This window comes from Lathamus discolor, chromosome 4 (genome assembly GCF_037157495.1).
Source record: "Lathamus discolor isolate bLatDis1 chromosome 4, bLatDis1.hap1, whole genome shotgun sequence".
NCBI classification, from domain to species: domain Eukaryota; kingdom Metazoa; phylum Chordata; class Aves; order Psittaciformes; family Psittacidae; genus Lathamus; species Lathamus discolor.
Window position 1 is genome coordinate 103,084,203 of NC_088887.1, and position 27,515 is coordinate 103,111,717.

General features: G+C 40.6%; 1 protein-coding gene across 1 annotated transcript; it reads left to right on the top strand.

Moving 5' to 3' along the window:
* CCDC169 (coiled-coil domain containing 169) lies at positions 1 to 27,515 on the top strand. Its single transcript, XM_065678388.1, has 8 exons — positions 1 to 77; positions 9,566 to 9,648; positions 10,094 to 10,204; positions 10,297 to 10,337; positions 21,072 to 21,170; positions 21,363 to 21,416; positions 23,505 to 23,581; positions 27,123 to 27,515. Exons 1-8 carry the CDS (start codon positions 1 to 3, stop codon positions 27,223 to 27,225), a joined length of 645 nt encoding a protein of 214 aa, XP_065534460.1. The 3' UTR covers positions 27,226 to 27,515.

Genomic DNA, 27,515 nt, shown 5'->3' on the forward strand with positions numbered 1-27,515 from the left:
ATGGCGGAAAGCGGGGGCCGCCGTGCGGCGGAGCCGCACCGCTTGGCGCCGGAGCTGGGCCGAGAGAGGCGGAAGAAGTGAGTGCCCGGCGGGGACGGGGCTGAGGCCCGGCCCGCCCCGGCCCGCTGCTCCGGGAGGCGCCCCCCTGCAGCAAAATGGCGGGGGCTGCCGGGGGCGGGGGCTGCGGCAGTGTGTCGGGCGTTGGGTCCCGGGCCGCGGCTGTGCTGGGGGCACGGACGGGGCGGTGGGGAGGTGTGCCGTAACAGGGCACGGTGGGCAGGTGGAACTGCCGGCCAAAGGGCGGGCACTAGCACAGGGAGCCTGGAGAAGCCGGGTGAATCATTTAGCCAAGAATGGAGCTGGGACTGGGCGTCGTGGTTTAGCTGCAGTAGGCAGCCGAAAACCGCGGAGCTGCTTGCTCGGTTCCCTTCCAGCGGGATGGGGGAGAGAATCAAAAGGGTAAAAGTGAGAAAAAAGAAAACCACCCATAAAAACCTAGAAACAAACACAAGAAAAACAAATGATGACAAAAACCCGGTTGCTTACCAGCAGCCGACCAATGCCAATCCCAGGCAGGACTGCCCTGGCAAGCTCCACCACCCCCGGTTTCTTTACTGAAGATGACGTGACACGGTCTGGGACATCCCTTCTGTCAGCTGGGGTCAGCTGTCCCCGCTGTGTTCCTTCCCCACTCCTTGTGCACCCCCAGCCTGCGCAGTGGCAGGGTGGGGTGAGAAAAGGCCGGGGCAGCAGTAACTAAAACATCCCTGAATTATCAACACTGTTTCCAGCACAAATCCAGAACAGCACCATACCAGGTACTGTGAAGTAGATTAACTGTAGCCAAGCCAAATCCAATCCACAGGGACTGGAAGCCACGATGGGGTAAGAACAGAAAAAGTCCTTATGTGGGAGCATGCCCTTTTGGGAGAAGGATCAAATGGGCAATGAGGTGCTTTTTATATGTGCTTTCTTCCACAGTTTTGAATAAAACTGGAAAACTGGATTTTGCTCTACTATCAGTAAATATCTCTGAAACCTACACAGAAAGCATGGGCATCTCTCTGGTGCCCTTTGCAGAGAATATGAGGACTTGTTACTGGTATCAGTTAGTTCCCTTGCTTAAGCAGCAGATATTTCAGTGCCCTGATGATTGTTAATGCTTGCACAATGGTGGGATTCTAGGTTGGGGTTTTTCCCACTTTGCTTTGGAAGTTACACATTTTCCCCTGCGTTAAAGAACATGATTGCCTTTTGAATGTTAATATATTAAAAGTTAGAAAATGTCAGAAGCTCCTGTGCTGCCTTAAATCAGACCCTTAATATTTACATTTCCATACCATTTTTAAACATTCTATTCCATACACATTCTCCCCCCAGACAATGTTTTTTTCAGTGTCTGGACTGCAGATCTCTTAAAACTAGTCCTGAAATTGCAGACTTTATTAAATGTTTGTTCCCTACTGGAAATGGGGCAAACAATATTAACAGAGTCAAAATGGGTAGGCAGCTTCTGCATTCAAAATGTCACAGAAAGGAGGTTGGACATCCCTGCGCCAACGTTTAAGCAAATGTCCTTTTACTAAGTCTCCTGAACTCAGTATGTGTTGATATTTCAGTTATCCGCTGCATGCACCAAGTCTTTTACTTTGACGTATGAGTCTGATATTATGGGAGTTAGGTAAAAAGCAGAATGGTATTGGCTTTGTTTCACTGCTCAGATTTTACTTTTTTCTTTTTTGTAATTTTTTTCCATCAATGAAAACCTGGATTCTTCATGTACCTTAACTTCTTGCTACTCCCTGAGAATATTCTGCAGGGTTGGGCCCAAAGTCCATGACACCTTATGAATTGATGACTTATTTGCTGATAAAAGAAAAATATATATTTAATTAAAACTTTTCTTGTGATGGCATGACAGTAAAAGACTTAATGCTCCAGGTGGATGCTACAGCTGTTTCCCGTCTATATCCTGTGAGCGTAAATAGACAACACCATTATTGCTGATTTTTCTGAAGTTATTTGTTCACCCTAACTGTTAATGTCTAGGCTTGTTAGACAGGTACATCTAAACCAGTGGCATGTGTAGTCAATGACACAGAAAAGCTCTTTGAAGGTGTGATTCACCTGACCTACTTTGGCTGGCTGTGCTGGTATGAGATGGCTCACGCCCTAGGAGATGCCTGTTTCTCTCCATTGGGTATAAGGCCAGCTAAGGATGGCTGGCTTGCAGATATCTACATTCCTTCACAGCCACCTCACCCTTGTCTTTTTACTGGCTTATTTGATTATTGTACCATTTAGGCGGTTTGCTGACAGCCCACCTACCACTCATTTAACACTGCTGAAGAAGAGTTTTTTACTTCAAAAAGTAAATTGAATCATCTGTTGTCTGTAAGGGGTCTATACCTATGGTACCTGCTGATGATCAGTGATAGTGGATGCAGTACTGTGAAATCTTTCAAAGGCTTTAATGAAAGTCAGCTTAAATTTGCCTCTGGATTACTGTAATTCAAGATTTGGTACAGGTTTTGGTTGGGAAATGTCATGGCAAATGTTTCTGAGAGGGACAGAAGGCATGTAATACTGTGGTATACTTCTTAATGGACAGAGGTCTTAAAGCCATATATTTATGCATGTCAGCTACTTGCTAATGCTGATAGAGTTGTGTGTTAATTCAGCTTGTGAGATTTCAGCTTCTGTGGCTTTCCTGGCAAGGAAAACTGCAGCATTTTCCCAGCACACTTCTGTCTACAAGTCTCATAAGTCTGGAGTTTTCAGTACTGGATGTGATCTTCCCCGTGGTGCCTTTTGCACTGCACAGTATTGTTTCTGCTTTGCTTGGAGGTTCTGAAGGCATCTATGTATTTTGTCTTCTACAGGAATCAGTGAAGCTCTGCCACATTATGGAGCTGATGATTTGCCCTGAGGTTCTCCTGTAATTTTTCACTATAGAAAATCCCTTCAGGCAGCCTTTTGCCTGATACATGTACCTGATATCCAGATCTCACTAGCAAAATGTGGAGGAAAATGACTTTTATCCTAAATGGCTTTCACTTTCAACTAAAATAACACCTGTACACTGTCTTAAAAAGAAACTTAGCAATTTTTTTTTCTTTTGTAATTTCAATCACAGGCTTCTTATCTGAACTGTGCTTTTTCCTCCTTTTCTTCGCAAGAGCTTTCTTATTATGCTTAGTATGCAAGGATGTAGTTAAGTTCCCCTGGTGACTTAAATGTGAGCTTCTAGGATTTATGGTCTTTCTTCTGTGATGACTATAAATTGCCCATTGACATGGGAAAGATTCATGGGCCTTGAATATGTCTGATTATGTTTAACATCTGTGAGGTTGCAGAGAAAGTCACACCACAGTCCCTCTAAGTACAGACCAAAGTCTCTGGGTAGGCAGATATATACAGTTGCAGTAGATTCACAGAAACAGATACGTGGCATGACCATCACTTTCTGTCACAACTAGAAATAACTCCACAAGTGCAAAATACTCTGATACGTTCAAAAGCTGAAGTATTTACCAAGTTGGTCAACATCATTTATTTCTGCATCCCTTCTCTGTCAGGGCAGTGACTGTAATTTACTGCATATACACTGACTAAAATAGCGAGGTTTCACCCTGGCTACTTCTTGGGTGCTGTTGGAGTATTAAATGTTTAATAATAATTATATTTTAAAAAATAACAGATTCAGTTGACAAATGAAATAAGACTTTCTGTTGGTGTAGCAAGTTGTCATGGTTTAAGCCCAGCCGTAAATCAGAGCCATGGAGTCTCTGTCTCCCTCCCCCCCCTTCTCGCCCCCCACTCCTGGAGGGATGGGGAGGAGAATCGAAAGAATGTAACTCCCATGGGTTGAGATAAGAACAGCCCAGTAACTAAGGTATAACACAAACCACTGCTGCTGCCACCAATGAAAATAATGATAAGGGAAATAACAAGGGAAGAGAATACAACTGCTCACCACCCACCAACCGATACCCAGCCTGACTGAGCATTGATCTAGCCCCTCCGGGTAGCTGCCCCCAGTTCTACATCCTGGGCATGACGTGCTGTGGTATGGAATACCTCTTTGGCTAGTTTGGGTCATGTGTCCTGTCTGCTTCCTCCCGGCTTCCCCTGCTCGCTGACAGATCATGAGACTCAGAAAGTCCTTGGTCAGAGTAAACATTACTGAGCAACAACTAAAAACATCAGAGTTATCAGTGCTGTTCACAGGCCAAAAGTCAAAACCACAGCGCTGCACCAGCTACTAAGAAGGAGAAAAATGACTGCTACTGCTGAACCCAGGACACAAGTACAGTCTGATACCTGACAATCTATCATTTCTGTATGCATTTTCATCAGGACAAAATTTAAGTGGAAGTTGGCTGGCAGTTTTGCTAATGGTGCAGAAGGAGTAATAAAACCTAATGTAGGAAATGTTGTGTATAGTCTTGGAACAGTGACAAAAATTAAAAACTGAAAACATTGGATTTAAAGAACTCATTGTTCTTGTGTTATCTCTCTACATCCAAGCACCTAGTTAAGATTTCTTTGAAAAAGAAAACACTTTCTTGATACAGCTCAGCTCTAGTTACAACTTTGACTGTGTTTAATTTTCAGTGTTATTTCCTTCAAAAATCTGATTCTAGCACTCACTGTCATCATAATTCCTTCTTTTCCAAGCATAGTGAGGTTGAGAAAAAAGTGCTTTACAGAAACCTCATCTGTTTGTATTGGGATGATACCAGCAGTGTAGTAAGATTTTGTCTTTTTTATTCCTAGCCATCTGCCTTTCTCATTAGCATGGGAGCAAACAGGCAGCAGCAGTCAGATTTCCTTTGGTTTTCCTGCATCTAAGCTTTTTGACTCATGTTCCAACTCTACCTTTCGCTGGAGCTTTCACCATACCCTTTTTGTCTCCAGCAAGTTACTAGCTCTTTCATTATTTTTCTGTGCCCCTCCTATCTAATTTAACATTAGTAGGGATAAAAATAGTGATGGAGCAAAGAGGGAGACCGAGTTCTCCCCTGCCATTTGAGATCTCAGTCTAACTGTGCTGCAGTGTGTTTCTTGCACTGAAAACTTACTTGAATTACCTTACATTACTTTTCTTTACATTTCCTTGCTATTTAAACTCTTCAGCCCTCCATATTCCAGGCATACCTCCTCTGTTTCTTAATATCTGTTGGCTTGCTTCTGCTTCTGCAGCTTTCAGTTGAAATCTGATGTTTCAAGCTATGGGAATGTCACTAACAGAACGTGAGGATGAGGAGTGCAACAGGTGATGCCATTTCTCAGTAATCAGCTCCATTGTCAGAGCTTTAATTTCTCATAGGCTAATGAACTGCATCTTTAAAAGCCTTTTTCATTATGAACCTGATCAGAAAGAGATGATCAATGCTGACATGGAAGTTGTCCTTTAAAACAGGAAAAAAACCCCACAACAACCCCACCAAAAAATAGGGCAGCACAAAGACTTTCTCTCTTGCATGCTTTATGAACTAGGCTATGATTCAAAAGATATCTATCATCATATTGGTATTGTAAAGCATTTACCAAATTACCTTATTTGCAGAGTTGTGTTTGAAATACCTCAATTTGGGCACTAAAACTGAAGGCACCCAAGAACCGTTGATTGTTTTTTGAAATCTTGGTCTTCTAAACTCAACTTTAAAGGACAAACCCACAAACTGCTGTTGTGTTGTGATGCATTGTATTTTGCTTGCACCTATGCTGGTGTGGGATGTGTTCTTCAGATCTCACAGGCAGGAATATTTTTCCATAAATATCTCCAAAGAGGTTGTTGTCATAAATATGGTCAGTAATTTAGTCAGCAGAATATTCCTCTTGGTATGATCGTAGAACCACGGAATCATAGAATGATGGATAGGAAGGGACCTTAAAGATCATCTAGTACCAAATCACCTGCCATGGGCCAGGACGCTCTCCACTAGACCAAGTTGCTCAAAGCTTCATCTAACTTGGCCTTTAACATTTACAGGAAGGGAGCAGCTACAGCTTCTCTGGGCAACCTGTTCCAGTGTCTCACTACTCTCACAGTAAAGAATTTCTTCCTAATGTCTAACCTAAATCTATCCTCTTTCACTTTAAAGCCATTCCCCCTTATTCTGTCACTACATGCCCTTGTAAAAAGTCCTCCTGCAGATTTCTCTTAGGCCTCCTTTTGACATCGAAAGACTGTTACAAGGTCTCCCCTGAAGCCTTCTCTTCCCCAGGCTGAACAAGTCACCCAGTGTTTCACTGTAGCCCTGTAAACTATTTTACCATTTACAAGGATGAGAGTGGTTCAGCACATTGTCAGATATGTGCAGATGAGTTGTGCTCTCATCAAAGTCCTCTGCTAGCTTCCACTTCTGGTCATACCTTCCAAGGCAGACAAAGCCCAGTTTCCATGATCCTTGTCAGCTGTTTGGCAGCCCAACCAGTACACAGAAGTAATCAGTGGGCACAAATATATTTCCCCACAAGATTAAGGTACTGAAAAAAATGGCTTTAGCTCTTGTATATTTTTGTAACACTCATCTTTAATCACTGGCTTTCTTTTCTGATAGTCATAATGCGTGGTGTGTTTTGGTTGGCTTTGCTGTGGGTACAATTTAGAAAATTACTATTAAACATTGAGCAGTGAGTCAAAATGAAGAATTCATTCAGAATTTCAAAAGGCACATCTTTCAGGCACCTTCATGTTTCAAAAAAACCCAGCATAATCCTTCGGCATCTTTCAGGTAAAAAATGAAGGCCAGTGTCCTCTCTACATTTAATTCTCATGATCTGCTAGACAATTATTAACTTTTAGGAAATGTTGGTCTTCTTTTTCTTAATAGAAATAATTTAATTCACAAAGTAGAAATGCTTCTAATTTTTTTTTTTTAAGGCACTGTAGTATCCATAGGCAAAATTACATTAAAAAAAAAAAAAAACATGGGTAAGATGGTGCAATGACATGAATGACCAGTAGATACTTCAGCTTAGAATCATAGAATAGTTAGGGTTGGAAAGGACCTCAAGATCATCTAGTTCCAACCCCCCCACCATGGGCAGGGACACCTCACACTAAACCATCCCACCCAAGGCTTCATCCAACCTGGCCTTGAACACTGCCAGGGATGGAGCACCCACAATCTCCCTGGGCAACCGATTCCAGTGCCTCACCACCCTTACAGTAAAGAACTTCCTCCTTACACCTAATCTAAACTTCCCCTGTTTAAGTTTTATCCTGTTACCCCTTGTCCTGTCACTACAGTCCCTGACGAAGAGTCCCTCCCCAGCATTCCTATAGGCCCCCTTCAGACACTGGAAGGCTGCTATGAGACCTCCACGCAGCCTTCTCTTCTCCAGGCTGAACAGCCCCAACTTCCTCAGCCTGTCTTCATACGGGAGGTGCTCCAGTCCCTGATCATCCTCGTGGCCCTCCTCTGGACTTGTTCCAACTGTTCTATGACCTTTTTATGTTGAGGACACCAGAACAGCACACAATACTCCAGGTGAGGTCTCACAAGAGCAGAGTAGAGGGGCAGGATCACCTCCTTCGACCTGCTGGTTATGCTCCTTTTGATGCAGCCCAGGATACGGTTGGCTTTCTGGGCTGCGAGCGCACACTGTAGCCAGCTCATGTTCATTTTCTCATCGACCAGCACCCCCAAGTCCTTCTCTGCAGGGCCGCTCTGAATCTCTTCTCTGCCCAGTCTGTAGCTGTGCCTGCAATTGCTCTGACCCAGGTGTAGGACCTTGCACTTGTCGAGGTTGAACTTCATAAGGTTGGCATCAGCCCACCTCACAAGCGTGTCAAGGTCCCGCTGGATGGCATCCCTTCCCTCCAGCATATCAACCAAACCACACAGCTTGGTGTCATTGGCAAACTTGCTGAGGGCGCACTCAATCCCACTGTCCATGTCAGCGACGAAGATGTTAAACAAGACCAGTCCCAACACTGATCCCTGAGGGACACCACTCGTTACCGGTCTCCAACTGGACATTGAGCCATTAACCACAACTCTTTGTGTGTGGCCATCCAGCCAGTTCTTTATCCACCGAGTGGTCCATCTATCAAATTGATGTCTCTCCAATTTAGAGACAAGGATGTTGTGTGGGACAGTGTCAAACGCTTTGCACAAGTCCAGGTAGATGACATCAACTGCTTTACCCTTGTCCTTAAGTTCTGTAACCCCATCATAGAAGGCCACCAAATTGGTCAGGCAGGATTTCCCCCTAGTGAAGCCATGCTGGCTGTCACCAAGCACCTTGTTGTTTTTCATGTGTCTTAGCATGCCTTCCAGGAGAATGTGCTCCAAGATTTTGCCAGGCACAGAGGTGAGACTGACTGGTCTGTAATTCCCCGGGTCTTCCATTTTCCCGTTCTTGAAAATGGGGGTTATGTTTCCCTTTTTCCAGTCGTTGGGAACTTCACCTGACTGCCATGATTTTTCAAATACGATGGCCAGTGGCTTAGCAACTTCATTCGCCAGCTCCTTCAGGACCCGCGGATGGATTCCATCAGGTCCCACGGACTTGTGCGCGTTCGGATTTTGAAGATGGTCTCGAACCAAATCCTCTCCTACAGTGGGCCCAAGGTCTTCATTCTCACAGTCCCTGCATCTGCCTTCTAAGACCTGGGTGGTACAGTCAGAGCCTTTGCCAGTGAAGACCGAGGCAAAGAAGTCATTCAGAACCTCAGCCTTCTCCAAATCCAGGGTAGCCATTTCTCCCGAGAGCTTCCTCAGGGGGCCTGTGTTGTCCCTAGTCTGTTTTTTGTTTGCTACGTACCTGTAGAATCCCTTCCTGTTATCCTTAACATCCCTAGCCAAGTTTAATTCTAACTGGGCCTTAGCCTTCCTAACCTGGTCCCTAGCTTCCCGGACAACATCCCTGTATTCTTCCCAGGCCACCTGTCCTTGCTTCCACCTTTTATAAGCCTCTTTTTTCATTTGAATTTTCCTCAGCAGCTCCTTATCCATCCAAGGAGGTCTCCTGGCCCTCCTGCTGCACTTCCTTCTAGTTGGGATGCAGCACTCCTGAGCTTGTAGCAGGTGATCCTTGAATATCAACCAACAGTCTTGGGTTCCCCTGCCCTCCAGTGCTATATCCCATGGAACCTTACTAAGCAGGTTCCTGAAGAGGCCAAAGTCTGCTCTTTTGAAGTCCAGGGCTGTGAGCTTGCTACACGCTCTTCTAACTCTCCTGGGGATCTCAAATTAGACCATCTCATGATCGCTGCATCCAAGGCTGCCCTGGAGTACCACATTCTCAACAAGCCCTTCCCTGTTGGTGAGCACAAGGTCAAGCATGGCACCTCTCCTTGTCGGCTCCTCTATTACTTGCAGAAGGAAGTTGTCTTCCACACAATCGAGGAACCTCCTGGATTGTTTGTGCCATGCAGTACCATTGCTCCAACAGATATCATAGTGGTTGGAGTCCCCCATGAGAACAAGAGTCTGCCATGAGAACAAGATATATATATATATAAGCTTGAAATATATTTGATTTATTCTTTTTAATTTTAATAAGATTAATGCAGTAGCCAATTTATTGACTTCTTTCAATACCACAGGCAAATGCTTGAAATCTCAATATCTGAATTGAGAAACACTGTCACAGAGTTGGAAAAAAGACTTAGCAGTGTTGAAGATGAAGGTAAGTGAATTACACCAGAGTCTTGCTGACTGAGTAGAAAACTAATTCTTTTGGAAGGCCTTAGAGAGGTACATATTTTTATTTAGAAATTTAAATTTTCCCTTTTCAAACATGACTGTCATAGGTGAGAAGTTGCAAATGTGAAATTAAGGAATGCTGCATGCTACCATGCTAGCTTTTCTTGGTTAATTATTTATGAAATTATGGGCAACATGAATTCATTAAGTTGGTTAGTATTCTGGCCACAGTAAGCCCAATGAAAAATTTTGTTGATTTATATTTTCAAGATCTTTTGTATGCAAAGATCTTCATTATGAGGATTACTAACTGGAGACTTTCTCCATCTCCAGAAAAAGAAATGGGAACAGTTTAAAAAAATGCTAACTTTTGCTTGAAATGGCATAAAATAATCTGGGAAATAAAACAAGCTGTATCTGTTTTTAAGGTAATGAATGGAAAACCAGATATGAGACACAAGTAGAATGGAACAAACATTTGGAAAGGCAAATTAATATTCTTCAAGACAAGATGGAGCTTATTTGTGGAAATCCAGCAGGTAGAAATGGGCTTTTGTAGCTGTTTTTCAATAAAAGTAGTGATTATATGCTGAAATTATATAAATGGAACAAATTTTCTGCTTATTTGTAGATAAATTGTCCACTGTTCACACCTTTGATCAAATGTCTGTGGTGAGTACTTGTCATGGTGTCATGTGTTTCAGTTTGTGCCCATTGCCTCTTGTCCAGTCACTGGGCACCACTGAGAAGAGTGGCTCCCTCTCTCTTCATTTCCTCCCATCACATGTTTATACATATTGATAAGCACCCCTGGGCTTCTCTTTCCCAGGCTGAACAGTCCCAGCTCTCTCAGCCTCTCCTTATGCGTCAGATACACTAGTCCCTTAATCATCTTTGTAGACCAGCTGCTTATGCTTACACAAGTGTTTCCATGTGACATTTTTGTGCTTCAGATTCTGAAGATTAATGGGAGTTTACTGAGCCTAGAAGAGGCTGCATGCCCTATTAATGGGAATGATTATCTGTTGTAAGCAGGGAGTGAATAATTAACTGCTCTTTCTGATCTGATTCATGGGTTTCAGATAGTAAACATTCTTACCATTTTTACTACTGTCCTAAAAGTCATGGTGTTTTCTAGGTCGGAAGAATTTTATTTCCTTTTTTTAAAAAAAAAAAATAATTGTTATCAAAAGCCTAATTAAAAGGAGAACAAAATCTTTCCCATTCCACTTTCCTATTTCACAGAGTTCATTTCACAGCTGGGACTATGTTTGAAGAGAAGTCTTGAAGAAAGAACATTGATCTAGAAAATTTACAATATAGTCTGCTTCAGACAATGTTATTCCTGTCCGCCTGTAAGAGGCAGACACAGACTGACAAGCACGCTTAGAGTACCAGAAGTGGTTATTTCCATCCAATTGCCAGTATTCTGTTAACCAATTCAATTACACCTTGCCAAGCATTCCAAGAGTCATTACCAGTGAGATAATTTCCTATACCAGCAACTGGATCGCACCAATCCAGCGCATTTCTAATTCCTGCTGAATACTGCCTTGCCTTCTTGCCTATGAGCTATGGTTCTAAGAGGTTTGATTACTGTTCCCATAAAGGAAAGAGTGTCAGCAAAGCTGAAAGATTCATGCTGCCAGAAGGAGTCTAGTAGACAATTTGGAGAGTCCTAGACTTAATGACACCTAGGGAAGTCTGGAGCCTATGTGCCAAACCGTAGGTTTTTCTTCTGAAGTTTGAAGTCTTTCCTTCAGCCTTTCAGCTTAGAATGAATACAGTCTTGTGCTTGTCAGCCTCAGGGGGAAAAAAGTGCTTAGGGGTTTAGTGAAATGTTTCATTTTACCTTGTTACGATTTTTGGGAGCTGGATAGAGGAGAAGAAAATAGATGTATTTTGTGGGTTTTGCTGTTTTTCTTTCACTGAAGCTATCAGAAAAGTCTGTATATTTACAGATATTCCTGGAAAATGTAGAGCTGCTTTTTTCTTTTAAGAGATAAAACACTGGTAAAAAAAAATTACACAGATAATTTTGTGGTGTTTAAGCATATAGGTTTATCCAAATCCTTTTTAGGTTTTTGAGAGTTGTTCAAAAGAGTAGGGGCGAATATTTAACTTCTCCACAGATGAGAATAAAGAGCAGATGTGGTGAGTGGGTGTAGAAAAACAAAGAGCTTTGCAGCCAGTCATCAATCTACACTTGCTCAAAGTAAAAACGCTGAGAGTTGGTGTATATAAAATCGTATGTGTGTGCTAAATCAAAAGTACACTATGGTATTCAGCTTTCAGCTTTCAGTTGCATACAAATAGGAATATATTCCTATATAAATAGCAATATATATTTGCAATGCATATTGCATATGAAAATTTCTTCACTGAAAGGGCTGACAAGCACTGAAACAACCTGCCCAGAGAAGTGGTGCAGTTACCACCCGTGGAGGTATTTAAAAGATTTGTAGTTGTGGTGCTTAGGGACATGGTTTAGTGGTGGACTTGGCAAGTGCTAGGTTAATGGTTGGACTTAATGATCATAAAGGTCTTTTGCTACCAAAACTATTCTGTGATTCTATGATTCCGTGATTCTATGAAGCTCTGTGGAAACAGCAAAATGATTCTTCCAGCAAGATGGTACAATTTCTATAATATGGCAACAGGAGATGGTAGAAAATTAAATAGTATTTTAAAGCCTTCTTAAGGTATGTTCCCAAGGAAGTTAGAATTATGCAGTTAGAGTTATTAGACAGACCTCTAATAATTTGTAACTTCCTAAGCAATTTCAACTGCATTTAACAGAGGAGATAACTCAAAGAAACTGAAGGGATTAATCTCACTCAGCTAGTCATTTATGGTCCTACCCTAGTCAATAGAAAGAAAAAACCCATGTCTGTAGAGTAATTCATCCCATTGAGAGATAGGTAGCATAAAATATTCTTTCCATATCAAGCAGTACAGGGAAAATAAAAAAAGATTAGTCATCAGGGACCCTGGCAGTCAGCAAGCTATAAAAACCTGAATGAAAGAGAAGAATACAAATGCAAATTCTGGAGTGATGAACAAGGAAGCACAGAGGATTTTCTGTGTTGATAGATTGCAATAATTGTTGCAGATGGCTTGCACTATTTTGCTTTAGAATTAGAATCGTACTGATGAATGATTCCTTGCTATGAAAACACCCCTATACCATTTAAATATACAATTTTCATTCGGAAGGCCTTATACTGACTTGAGGTAAACCTTTTTTTTTTTGTTTATTTCAAAAAACTCATGTAGGTGTCACTTGACAGTAAATGTATAACCAATACCTTGAACACACAAATTTTTTACAGCCAGGGTTTTGAAAATCATTTTTGTGTACTGAGGACAGATTAAAAATAACCTAAACAGTGACAAGCACAAGGGAGTTCCAACAGTGAAAACTGTTTAGTCAGTAATTTCCTTTATGTCCCAATGAATAATACAAATGTCATACAGTACTTCAGAAATAATTACAGAAGGAATGCCTTCTCTCTGAAGTATAACATGATGTGGATTTTACTTGCCTCTTAAACAGGTTGCATTCATTCGCATTTCTTCATAAAATGAGTTTTGGTGAAATACATGCTCTCTGATAAGTGTAATTTCCCATATAAGCAGAAAGAAAATTATTCCTTTCTCTCTCACCATTTCTGCAAGAAAGAATCCCTAGATAGCAGCTTTAGTATGCAAATACTGAAAGGCATACTGCAAAATTAGTTCAGAAGAGCACACTCCTGATAGCATTGCCTTAGCAACGCTCTAGTTAAGATTAGCCAAGGAACCAAGGTTGCTGTCATAAATCACCATTTTCAGGAATGTCCAGCATCATAGCTGAGAAAATTGTGACATTAAGGGCCAGACACTTGTTTTGCATAGCTGCCTTTCTGAGGGCACAGTGGCTACAGAGCTGGGACCCTCACACAGCCACCTCAGGGATTTTTCTGTCAGTTTTAAACTCAAAGCAGAATGTGTGGCAGTGTCACACTGGAGAAGGTGTTGGCAACATGACAGGAGGGGATCTTGGGTGTATGAGAACACATAGCAAAGACTTTGTATTTCAGTAGGTGTTAATAACTGCCTATAGGGAACATCAGCACTTTATTATGGCATAGGAAATGGTGACAGCTGTCCTAGCAAGTGACTGTCAAATGAACCTTTTTCCTCTTGCTGGATTAAGTCACCAGTAGCTTTATGGGAAGAAGAAATCAGGTATTCTATCTTCTAATGAAACTGAATTTTGGAGTATTTTGGAATATTTTGGAGAAAGTTCTATAGTCTGGTCTGACTGCCCTAATCTGTATCCTACCTCCTCACAGACTTCCCCTACCTCCTTCTTTCAGGTGACCTCAGACAAATATTTTGGGTGTTTCCAAGAGACCTTTTTTGATTTGCATTTGTTATGTTGGCATTAGTTGTTCCTCCTGGTGGTGTCATGCAAACCAGCACACTATTTTACTCAAATCACTTTGTGGTATTGCCAGAGGCAGAATACACTTTGTATTTCAAAGAAAACAATCAGGTAAAAATCTTGCAGTCAGGCAACATTATTATTAACTGACTGTTTCCAAGAATCCCAAGCAATTGTCTGGGACCCTGCAATATCTTCCAGAAAAAAAAAATGTATAAGGAAGCAATTTCCAGCCCTTTTCAGGCCTACCAGGAGAAATACTAAATTAAATGTTTCAGAGTCAACAACTTGTTCTGTTAATCTGAGCCACAGCAATGGAGGTATCTGTTTCAACTTCCTCTTCCCCAAGACAGCAAGTAACCTCTATGAGAGACCGGGAGACCAGGTTACGTAAGGATTTAGGGCAGCAGTGTCCCACAGCTATTACTGAAGGAGCCTGAAGTTTTCAACAAGTCGCCAGCCTGATTTCTTTTCCGTGGCCGTTGGCAATGTTTGGTGTGAAGAAGACACTGCACCCACGTAGTTCAGCTCTCGGTCTGGTTTCAAACACAAAGATGATGCTAACCACAAGGGGGCACTTGGCATTTAGACAATTACAGGAGCCTTTCTTTGCCTGCACTGAAGCCCTTCTAGGATCTAGTATATATATATATCTCGAGTGCATATTGCTAAGTATTTTTTATGTATAATTTTTGCAATAATATATTTATAGCGAGTTCATCAATATAAACTTAAAATTAATTTTCAAATTAAAGCTGTAGTATTGCTTTTTGCTCTTGAGTTTAAAATGATAGATTAAAAGATTCATCTAAATCAGCTGATGAACATCAACTCCTAGTGCTGGAGGGAAGGGAGGTTATTTTCTATACAAAACTTCATTTGATTTAGAATGTCAAGCAGAATGGATTGTGAAGGCTTTTTGTGTTCTTGGGTTGGTTTTGTGTTGTTTTTTTTTTTTTCTACAGGACTGACAGATATATTGCTTCTGTTCTAACTCATGGAGAAATTTAAAGAGGATTAGAGCTGAAGCAAGTTGCCATAAGGATCAATAGTCTACATGAGCTGGGCTCTGATGAAAGCAAGTTTGAGTCTCCTGATGGTTTGTCACCTTGTTTGTTGTGAAATGATTCACAGAAATTGTCACCTCCGATGCCACTTGTAGCCAGACAAGGAAAGACAAAGAAAAATCCAGAATGAGAGCAACTTATGTGGGCGGCCTTAAAATTCAGCTGCAGTATCATTCTGTATAATTTCATTTTCTGGCAAGTGTTAAGCCAAATATGTAACTTCAGTCAAACGAAAAGGAAATTGTGTGAAAAAAAAAGAAAAGAAAAAAGGAGAACTGAAGAATTGGTGTTCCCTTTGTGAAACTCTGGGCTTTCTCAGTGCTGGATGCAAGACTTAATGTGTCATTGCTCTGAGAGTGAATCTTGCTAAGCCCTGCAAAATTCCATTACATAAAGAAAATATTCATTTAAAATCTCAGTGTGTCTTTTAGCTTACCAGCTTGCTCAGAGTGGTTTGACATGGACGACTTACTGAAAACTAAGGATCTTAAATTTGGGTTAAGTGCTTTAGTCAGCTTCTGTCTCCTTTTCAGGAATAAATTGTCCAGCTGTTCAAGGCTTAGTAGAAGAACCTGTAATAAATCAAACTTAAAAAACCCCAAACCAACAAACATTTCAATATTCAGTTAAACCACCTCCAAAAAGCCTTTTTTTCTGAATTTATCTTACCAGTTCATCCTGGAGTTTTGTTAGTAATTTCTTCTTCTGGTTGAGTGCTAAATAGCTGGGAGGCTCCCCCCTCTGCCCCAGCTCTCTTGAGCTCTTACTGGCCTTTGCTTTTTGAATTGAGGCTTTTCCGCACTCCAAGAACTCTGCTACAAGTCTGTGTTACTGTATGCCTTAAGCTCTGTTTTCTGTGAGCTTTTGCTTTTCTGTTGTTTAAATGTATTAAGCACTAAGCTGATCATACATAAGCATCAGCATCAATAATTGAATCTGTTTCAGTGAGGTTTCTTTCAGCTTGCTTCCCACAGAATACAGGAAAGGAAAATCCATCCCTTAATGATTTAGCTGGATTCGTATGCTGGTTCTCTTGTTTCTTGATTTGTATTGTGCAGCAGCTAAAGACTTCATATATATAAGGTCTCAGCTAATTCTTCGGTTACTGCCTTGAGAACAGGTGTCAGAGGTCACTTACAACCAGTCCTGGCTAAAGTGGGTCTTTAGAACCTCTCTGAACTTTTTCCATTTAAAATTTCCTTGTGCCTGTTTTTGAAATTGCATTTTATAATGTTTGGGGACTGGAAAGGTCTTTTAATTGAGTAGGAACGTCTGTGTCACCTAGCTTTCTATAAGAACTTTGGTATTACTGTACTGAGCTCTGCATCCTGGACCCAGGAATGGAAGTGAGAAGGCTGAGTTGGCTGCTTGAGTTTCTCAGGTATTAACTGGGAGAAAGGCAGCTAGACTGGGTTTCACAACAGGGTGCATAATAGAGATGGAAAATCAATAGGAAGTTGGTAAGAAACATCCAAGAGTTGTGTCTGCATCCTGCCTCTTTTCCAGAAGCAGGCATGACCCTGTAGCCATCCTCACTTGTTCCTTCTCCATCCATGTAAATTTTGTCTTTCTCAGCATCAGTTAAGCATGATGCCAAAGGCACTCTCAGGATATGAGATATGAGACTTCAAGCTCTTAGGTTAGCAGAGGGCTGAAGTGTAATTCATCTAATTTCTTTGTGGATTATTTTTTAGGCTGTTATAAATAAGAGGTTTCCTTCCTTGTGCATTGTGGTGTGCCTCTCAGGTTGTGCCCCATTAGGGGGATGACCATCAGGATGCTTTGCTTTGAGACACCATAAAGGCTTTCAGCAGCAAACTAAGCAGCTTCATTAAGTGTGTGCTTATAGGTAACCACAAGACAAACAGCTCAGATGCCTACCTAAGTTATATGACAAAACCACATCTGAAGAATTTAAGACGTTGCATGGATTGCTTTATTAGCATTAGGATGCTACATTCTGCCTGAAGTGCAATTTAGACTCTAGTCCCTTTGAGATTTTGAGCTTCACTTCCCAATCTGTAAATTTGGAGTAGTTTATAACTTGCTTATTTCACAGGAGAATTGTAAGCATAGGTACATTACAAATTATGAGGCACCCAGATACTATAGGGGTGGTAACTGTATACTTTAGTCACATTATGAGCCTATTTCTGTCTACTTATAGAAGCAGTGTAGTGCGCTGTATGTTTCCTTGAGGTTGGATATCTTCCCTGCTCCAGATCTGAATGAATGCCTTGGCATCTGCAGTGGACCAGCTGCATTGGCAGCAAAAAAATAGACAGCACTTCTGAAAAGATTAAATGAAAAATTATCTTAAAGTAATTTACTTTGTAGGTGAAAGAACTCAAAGAAATTAGGTGAGTACCACCACTGAGGAGGTACCAAATTGCTCTACTGTAACGGCTGCAACACCAAGTCTTGCTGTCTCGTGTAACACTGATGGACAATCTAGTGAAGAAATAAATAGTGGGCTGTGGATTTACATAGAAAAAATCTGGAGAGCAGCATGAACTTCTGTATTTATTGTATTTAAGCTTATTGTGGTGGTACAAAATACATTGTAGGTGGTACAGAATATGTTGTACAAAATATGCTGTCATGTGGTTATAAGCTTATGTGCAGTGAGGTCAAGAAGGCAAAGAGAATTGGTTTCCTATCTTGACAGTGCTGAGGCCTTCTTTATCTGTCTTGTTTAATTCTGTACGGACACTGATGTTGTAATGAAATAGCACATGACCCTAGTGGAATTTAGCCAAATCTTCTCTTTAATTGGCAGCTTACTTTTTCTCCTTGAATTGGCCAATGTTGGCTGTATTGAATGTAGAAGCCTTCTGTACTAGGACAAAGATTTTTTCTGCATCCAAGGTACTTCTGCTTTAATTAGGGGAAAAAAAGAAAAACCAAACCAAAAAAAACCTCAATTCTTTTCATGTCTCCAGAGTGTCTGTTATAGCAAATTAAAGTTAATAACAGTTCAGTCATGTGTGAAACATTCTTGAAAGATAGAGCTCTTCTGTATTTCTTTATTTTTATTTTTTTTTTTTAACAGTGAGAGTGGTCATTCTTTCTTGGCAACACGAGAGATTTTTTTTTGCCATGGCTTTTGTCACGCTCCTGAAAAATTTTGACATTAACAGAAATCATTCCTACAGAAATCTCAGTAACAGCCTGTTGTGGTTTAAACCCAACCACAAACCTTGTTTGCTCACTTCCCCCCCTTCTTGCCCTCCCCCTGCTCCTGGAGGGACGGAGAGGAGAATCAAAAAGAATGCAACTCCCACGGGTTGAGATAAGAACAGCCCGGTAACTAAGGTATAACACAAACCACTACTGCTACCACCAATGATAATAATGATAAAGGAAATAACAAGAGGAAAGAATACAACACCTCAACACCAGCCGACCAATAACTCGCCCCACTCCCCCCAGCCAAGCACCGACCGATACCTCGTCCAACCCTGCAGTCCCAACCCTTCCGGGTAACTCTCCGTTACATCCTGGGCATGACGTGCTGTGGAATACCTGTTTGGTCAGTTTGGGTCAGGTGTCCTGTTTCTGCTTCCTCCTGGCCTCCCCTCGTCCCCGGCAGAGCATGAGACTCACAGAGTCCTTGGCCAGAATAAACATTACTTAACAACAATTAAAAACAATCGGTGTTATCAGCTCTCTGCCCAGGCTGGAAGTCAAAACACAGAGCTTGCACCAGTTACTAAGAAGGAGCAAAACGGCTCCTGGTAAACCCAGGACACAGCCAGTAATGTGTTGTACAGAAAGTTCTGAAAAAGAATAAAAGATGTAATGATCTGCAGATTCTAGAAAGGAGAAGACCCCAGATATCAAGCAGGCAGATGTAAGGGGCAGGTATATATGTTTATGTTTGGTGGCTGTTAGAAACCATTGGTAAGAATATCACTTTACACATCCAGAAAATGTCTTGATGATGTCCAAAGTCAAGGATATAAGTTATGGACTGGAGATGAAAATGCTCTATGATAATGTCTAGATGGTTTTTTTCATATCTCTAAGGAAGACAACTCTACAACTTTCCTGGGCAGTCTATTCCAGTGCTCAGTCACTCTCACAGTAAAAAAGTATATCCTGATGTTCAGAGGAAACCTCTTGTGTTTCAGCTTGTGTCCTCATGTCCTGTCACTGGGCACCACGCTTTGCACGCTCCCTCGCAGTAATTATGTACATTAATAAAATCCCCCCGAGCCTTCTTTTCTTTAGCCTGAGCAGACATAGCTCTCTCAGCCTTTCCTCACAGGAGAGGTGATCCAGTGTATTAATTATCCTTGTGGCCCTTCATTGAGCTCTCTCCAGGATTTCCATCTCTCTCTTGTACTAGGGAGCCCAGAACTGGACACAGCACTCCAGGCATAGCCTCACCAGGGCTGAGCAGATGGGAAGGATCACCTCCTTTGAGTTCCTGGCAGTGCTTTACCTAATGCAGCCCAGGATACCACCTGCCTTCTTTGCAAAAAGGGAACATTTCTGGCTTATGTTCAGCATGTCCACCAGAACCCACAGGTCCCTTTCTATCATGCTGCTTTCCAGCGGGGTAGCCTCCAGCATATATCAGTTCATGAGGTTGCTCCTCCCCAGGTGTAGGACTTTTTGGACTTCTTGCTCAGTGTCATAAGGTTCCTCTTGGCCCATTTCTCCAGTCTGTTGAGGTCCCTCTGGATGGCAGCAGAAGCCTCTGGCACATCAGCCTTTCCTTCTGGTTTGGTGTCATCTGTAACCTTCCTGAGGGAACACTGCACCACATTGTTCCAATCATTAATGAAGATGCTAAACAGGACCAGACCCAGTATTTGTCCCTTAAGGCTTAAATTAAGTTTGGGATTTTTAACTCTTAGTAAGCATTCATAAACTTTCTGAGAAATAGATCATATATTGATACTAGACTTCTGGATCTGAGGTTTGCATGATAAATAGGTAAATAGTTAAACATTTCTACAAAAAAAAAAGTGTGGGGGGGAAGGGGAAAGGGTGAGGACTATTTGGAGAGTCATATTATCTTTCCATGTTTACCAGGAAAATCTGGAGAATAAAGGCGTTGCAAAGCATTAAGGTTGGGAGAAGAAATAACTTAAGGAAATGGTCAGGTAATCAGTACAGAAAGTGAAAGGATTCAGCTATTCTGTCTAGGGAGATGCTTGAGTTAGAAATTAAAAAAAAAATAAAATAAAAATTCTGAAACACTTATTTTACACAATGGGCCTAAGCAGACAAATGGAAGATTCTGACTAGCTTGTAATGTAATAACATGGATAATGAAATCATAAAAGGATAACAAGCTTATCACTTCCACTACACAGCAAGCAAAGAACTGTCCTGTCCAGTAACCAAAAATGGACTGTTACTCTCCCTCATCCCAATTGTAGACAAAGCAGATGGCTACACACCTAAGACAGTGTCCCCACAAAATACTGCATTATAGTCAAGTTTTTATGAGTTAACTTTGACATCCTGTATGCCTCTTTAGCCAGTCAAGGAGCTCTCTTGACAAACTGTTTGAAAATGGATGTGCAGCTGACATCTGAAATCTTCCTCCTTCTAAAAATGAGCCATGAGAGTGAACCTTGGTCAAAAGTAAGGAGCAGTTCTGCCTGGTCACCACAAGATAACTTTGCTAATCTCTCAAGGAACAGCAGTGTGGAAAAACATATCTGTATCATTTAACACAGTAGAAATGTGTAGCACGTAACTGATAATTGTAGCATATGGTTAGTTGCTTTTGCCTCTGCAGTGTGCCAGCCAGCACCATGTCAACAAAAAGTGTACGAGAAGCAAATAGAATAATAAATATCATAATGCTTGAAGAATAAGGACTATGTTGATAATATCTTTATACAGAATGGAAATATTTGTAAAAGGTTGTTTTATTCGCTATAACCACAGGGCTCCTTAAAGGAGGTTCTCAAACAACTAGTAGAAGAGAAGAAAAGTCTCCGGAATCAGCTAAAAGACAATGAAGTTAGACTGGAAAAAGAAGCAAAGGTTTGTAATCACTGTATGCCTCTAATCTAGGAAAGACATTATGTTGTCTGACAAACAGACAGTGTGTGTGGAACACAGAATAGTTCCACAAAATATGTCACTGCAAAAAAAGCTCTGCTGTACATTTGTTTCTTCCTGTATGATTCAATTTTTAAAATATTTTGCTTCTTATATGCCTTTTTATAACTGTAGGCTTACCACAAAGCTAACAATGAGCGTCGCATGTACCTCTCAGAGATCTTAAAGGTAAGAAAAATGTGTGACTCAGTAACTTAAAAATCATTTTGATTTCTTAATATAGCAACCGTATCTGTTAATACCATAAGGTCAAAGTCTTTTATCACTTCATATCTGCCAAATCCATTACAAAAGCTTCTGGTTGCTTAGTCTCGAGATTAAAAGATTCAGGGGAGACTTTATCGCTCTCTATAACTACCTGAAAGGAGGGCGGAGGGAGGAGGCGGCTGGTCTCTTCTCTCAAGTAACAGGTGATAGCACAAGAGGTAGCAGCCTCAAGCTGCACCAGGGGATGTTTAGATTGGACATTAGAACTTTCTTCACAGAGAGGGTGATCAGGCATTGGAACAGGCTGCCCAGGGAAGTGGTGAAAACACCATCCCTGGAAGTGTTCAAAAACCATGTAAATGAGGCCATCAATGACATGGTTTAGCGGTGAACTTGATAGTCCTGGGGTAAAGGTTGGAGTTGATGATCATGAAGGTCATTTCCAGCCTAGCTGATTCTATGATTAAAAAAAAGAAACAAAAATTTAAGAGTTAGAAATGGAAAGTTTGCTACAGTTTGTAATCTTAAATACTTCTTTTGCTTTTGTATCAACTGGAGTTTCATTGTTCCCAAAGATAATCAATGTGCCCTTAATTGTGAAAGCTGAAGCAATTTTCTGGTACTTCCTTGCCCATCTGTTAGTCACAAGACTGCTATGCTAGTTGAATGTTTCAGTTGAAAAGAACAGAACCAAATTATTAGCAGGAGTGACACCTACCTTAAATAGCAGTTCCTCCTTTTTGTATTTCTAATTTTTTTCTTTTAAAGACAAACTAGCCAGCCAGCTCAGACTGACAATACTGCACATATTTCAGTTAGATTTGTAAGATAAGGGACAAGATACCTTGTTTTGGTGAAATCAGAGGTTAAATTTCATTGCTGCAAATTACGTAATATGTAGAATTCGATACCAGAAACCGGAGAAATCTGTAAAGGAACCTGTAAAGATTTCTAGTACTTCTTACTCTGAAAGTACTCTTAATTCCTGAATAATACAAAAGAAGTAGCTTAGTGTGATACTCAAGAATGACTGTCACTGCATCCCTGTCATAGTTAACTGGGGTGAAAGGCTGTAATTAGCGGTGTTTCCATGTGTTTGCACAGTGGGCAATTGATTCTTTCATGTTGTTCATTGCTGCTTGGGGAAATAGGAGAGAATTGCTTAAACTAACTTTCCAGCATGAAACCAAGAAAAAGCCCAGGAAATACCCAGCATAACTGTTAATATCTTTGCATTAGCAGTGAAGCTGGGAATGGCTGTAGAAAGAAGGTAGGAAATAAAAGATTTTTAAGTAGTTCTTGTTCTCAATGTTTTAATCCTTCAAAAGTACAATTAAGGGACTATAAGTTGTTTTGGGTTTTTTTTCTCATTCGGAGAAGTATGACATGTAATGCTTCTTCATTGAAACACTCTGCTCTTGTGAGACCTCACCTGGAGTATTGTGTGTGGTTCTGGTGTCCTCAACATAAAAAGGACATGGAACTGTTGGAACAAGTCCAGAGGAGGGCCACGAGGATGATCAGGGGACTGGAGCACCTCCCGTATGAAGACAGGCTGAGGAAGTTGGGGCTGTTCAGCCTGGAGAAGAGAAGGATGCGTAGGGACCTCATAGCAGCCTTCCAGTATCTGAAGGGGGCCTATAGGGATGCTGGGGAGGGACTGTTCATCATGGACTGTAGTGACAGGACAAGGGGTAACGGGTTAAAACTTAAACAGGGGAAGTTTAGATTGGATATAAGGAGGAAATTCTTTCCTGTTAGGGTGGTGAGACACTGGAATGGGTTGCCCAGGGAGGTTGTGAGTGCTCCATCCCTGGCGGTGTTCAAGGCCAGGTTGGATGAAGCCTTGTGTGGGATGGTTTAGTGTGAGGTGTCCCTGCCCATAGCAGGGGGGTTGGAACTAGATGATCTTGAGGTCCTTTCCAACCCTAACTATTCTATGATTCATGGCAGTAAGACTGTAGTTGGTCAAAATTAGTTTGAAAATATTTTACTTCCTTAACTGTGGTTAGGATATAACTTGTTTTGTAAAAAAAATGGCTATTGCAGACCTCAGCTACACTTAAAATTGTTGAAAGGCAAAAAGCAGATGCTCTGACTGGCAAGGGAGACAGCCAGATACTGAGGTAAATTTCCTTTATATTCACTCTGTTTTCTGCCTTTTTTTTTTTTTTTTATTTGGCTAAGTATTATGTTTTTACTATCACAACTTTCTGTTCTTGGTAAATATCACTGAGCATAATCCTACTGACTTGGTAGCAATATATTTTTTCTACTGCTTTTTAATCAGTTTTATTTAATACTGAGTATGTTGCAATATTGAAAGTACATATATTTTAGTGGCCTTTTTGAAATCTTACAATACCTCTGATGTTCTTTCAAGCTATGTTAAAACTGGATTTATTTTTTATTCCTGTATTACTGCAGAGTTGGGAGCAACAAGTATACCCTGTAGTCCATTAAGAGTAATTCAATTAAACAAATGTCTTGCTTGGTCTTTTTTATCCAATGGAGATTTTAAGCTTTTTGTGGATGGTAATGTTAGTGATTTTAGAGTACAACATATATAGGGTTCATTGCTTAACAGATTTCTGTTTAGCAATCTGGGTTAGAAATTAGAATTTTAAAAAAGCCCACCTGTTCTGAGCTATATAAAAATAAAATGAATGTCTGATTGTAGTGCTTATGAGTAAACTTGAAATTGGAAGTTTATTTTGTAACAGTACTGCAACTGGTGAGAATATAAAGTACGAAGAATAGAGGGAATCACATCAAAAGTGTCTTAGACCTAGTATCCTGCCTCCAATGGCCATAAGTAGATGGCTACAAAAGTGTGTAAGCAGGCGGATATAATATTTGCTTTTGGAACTCTCCCAAATGTTTCTTATTTGGAGATTTCCTGAGCTCGTATGGTCTCTGTGTATTTAGTATCTCACACTAAATACATTTCCATGAATCCACTTACCTATATTATTACAGTGAGCATGCACAATATATACTGAGAACATCTGAAAATGTAATGAGTAAAGGGAACATCTGAAAATATAATGAGTAAATTATAAGCATGAAATTGTGTAGACATATTTGCTTACCAGCTTTATCCTTTCGTTCTGTGTAAGCAGAGAATCACAGGATTTTATAAATTGGAGCCATGGATCTTCATGCTCCAGGGCAGAATATTAGTAGAATATGAATTATTGTAGTACAATATGAGTTGAAGTCTACAACTGAAGTTTCTCAGTACAGAAAAATTCACTGTATGGGTCTGAGGTACCCCATATATAGCCAGTGTTGCTTCTGGGCCCTGTGATATTCAACACAGCTCATGTGGAGAAGGCCAGGAAGCTAGAGAATTCAGTGTCTCTGCTAGGAGAATTCAATGTCTCTGCTGGCAGATCATCAGGCAGACATTGAGATTTGCTGAGGGTTAGCAGTGGCCTATGATTATGTTAGGTTTTTTTTGTACTTTGTTTTAGTAGACCATTACTTATCCTGAAATCATATGACTGTGTTTCTGTAATTTCCTTTGTAACAAAGGAAAGAAAATAAAGTGTCCTGTAATAGCTGGTCTCAGAAGAAGCATATTGTGACAAAATATCCCCTTTCAACCCATTTTCTCTCAGTGGATTTTTTTTCTTAACTTTTCAAAGTACTTTATGCACATGAATGGAATTATTCATTGTTTCAATTGCCCTTAGTAGCGATGTATTGGCTTTGCAGTCCAGTTTGGAAAGCATTGTCTTTTATAACCAGTGACTTAGAACTTTCAGGTCAGACTTTGGTCTTAGCAACATGAAGATAAAAATGGAGATTTGGCATAGTTTGGAAATACTAGAACATAGGTAAGCAGCCCTTGATCGTCATAAGGTTAACACAGTCATTATTATATTATTCGGTTTTAATTATGTCTTGATTTACAACCTGAAGTTTGTTCATTCAAGCTGACATTAATGAGAAATTATTTCATTCAAATAAGAGGAGAGCTGCATGATTGAAAAGAAACCTATTCTTGAGAATAATTTGATTTTTTTTCTGTCCAGAGTTGTTATCTCATTTATGTTGGCTTTTCAGAAAATGCCTGTCTTCATTGGATTTCAAAACATACTAAGAAACTATGATTGTTTTAACTATACAGGTGTGGAAAACCCAACCTGTATATTAAAGCAACACTGAAACACTTTTGCGTGGTAATTGTAAACACTAATTGTTGGTGCGTTCAGTTTCTTGGCCATCCAAATATAGAAGCCAAGTGCTGCAGAGGTTCTTTTTGTGGTATTTCACAGAGCAGGAAGAAGATAGGCTAGCTGACAACTGAGAAAAACATGGATGTTTTGATGACTTACGTCTCTGATGCAATCTGAGCAGCCAATTTAATGTCATTCTGAGCACCTGCTGTTATACTGAGGCATACAGCAGGGCTTATTAGCTCAGTTTAAACATTGCACTGGCTGCAGCTGCCTGGCTTCAATGTCCCTAAGTCCAGCTGGTTTTGAGCGGAAGAAGGTTTTGCTGCCTGCAGAATTCCACACAAACATACGCTGTTTGGCTCAGCTTTACAGTGGTCTATGGATCAATTAAGTAATCATTTATATATTTACTTATATAAAAACATTATTGTTTATAATGATTTTGAGTAATCAATTGATTTGAATTTAAATAAAACCATTATTTAGCAGACTGGGGTCTTGGGTTCTGATCATTCAAGCTCTGAGTAGAAGTAGTTCCATGTGCCTTTGGGGGCAGCTCTCCCATTAAGACCATGAGTGCTTGAAAGAGCTGGAACAAATGATGTGTCAGTCTCAAGACTAGTGAGCCCTAGGGACAACTTTGTTGCCCACTTGCCCAGAAATCTGAAATTTCCACAGATCATTTCATCACAGCTTCTACCATATAACAAAGTATTTCTCTGGCTATAATCAAGAATATAATGATGTGATTTTGTGATGTATTTTCCTTCAGGATGCCTTTATTTAAGAAGGACATCAAAACCCAATATTTTGTATGCAAACTGCTGTCTGCCCACTGTAGCAATGAACAGGGAGAGAAACAAATGTACATTGTGTAGGAGTAGAGATGAATGCCGCTTGATCATGAGAATGACCCTTCCTGGAGATTTGTTTATATTCGCATTGATTTCTCTTTGAAGATCAAGATGAAAATGCCTCTTTTAGGTTTCGTGTAGATGGAGTATATATCCATGATAAGTACCACTTCAGAAGTCTTCTGGCAGCATTTTCTATGTAAGTTCATGGGCTCAAAAGCATGGGCCTCCAGAGTGGAATACCTGCAGAGAACTGTAACTATACCTATGCAAAGTGTTTTTCCATTTCCTAGTGGGGATTATGTAGCTGATGAAAATGTCTCCTTAGCCAGTTATCATCCTGTTTGTGCAAATGTTTAGTATTCTGCTCATGTTCTTCAGATGCCATCATTTAGGTAACGGAAGTAGTCAGGAATGATGAGATGAAGATTGAGTTTGTATTCAGAATAATTAGATGCTCTGCTAGCCTGCAAACCCAGAAATATACTTGTTTTTTCCTCTCTCTCAGATTTATTAATTCATAATAATAATCAGTTATGCAAATATAAAAAGCATGCAAATTTCTAGCAGTTAAAGCTTAGAGGGAATGTAACACTTGATGGTTAACTTCTCCCTTTTTATTTCAGAGGGAGATACAGAGTTCCAGGAAACCCGAAGATGGTTAATCCTCAAAAAGGATCCATTAAAAAGACTGTAGGAGTGAAGCAGCTCCCAAAACTAAAGCACTGATTTAATGTTAATGCCAAAAACTTCCAATCACATTAAAAAAAAAATTCAAAGGAAAAAAGAGACTTATAAAAAATGGAAGCAAGGACAGGCGGCCTGGGAAGAGTACAGGGATGTTGTCCAGGAAGCTAGGGACCAGGTTAGGAAGGCTAAGGCCCAGTTAGAATTAAATCTAGCCAGGGATGTTAAGGATAACAGGGATTCTACAGGTATGTAGCAAACAAAAAACAGACTAGGGACAACATAGGCCCCCTGAGGAAGCTCTCGGGAGAACTGGCTACACAGGATTTGGA

Bases quoted from the DNA above. Each gene is read 5' to 3' on its own strand.
- CCDC169 (XM_065678388.1), top strand. From the start codon at position 1: ATGGCGGAAAGCGGGGGCCGCCGTGCGGCGGAGCCGCACCGCTTGGCG. The intron at 78-9,565 runs GTGAGTGCCCGG...TCAATACCACAG, and splicing joins GGCCGAGAGAGGCGGAAGAA to GCAAATGCTTGAAATCTCAA. The intron at 21,417-23,504 runs GTAAGAAAAATG...TGGCTATTGCAG, and splicing joins ACCTCTCAGAGATCTTAAAG to ACCTCAGCTACACTTAAAAT.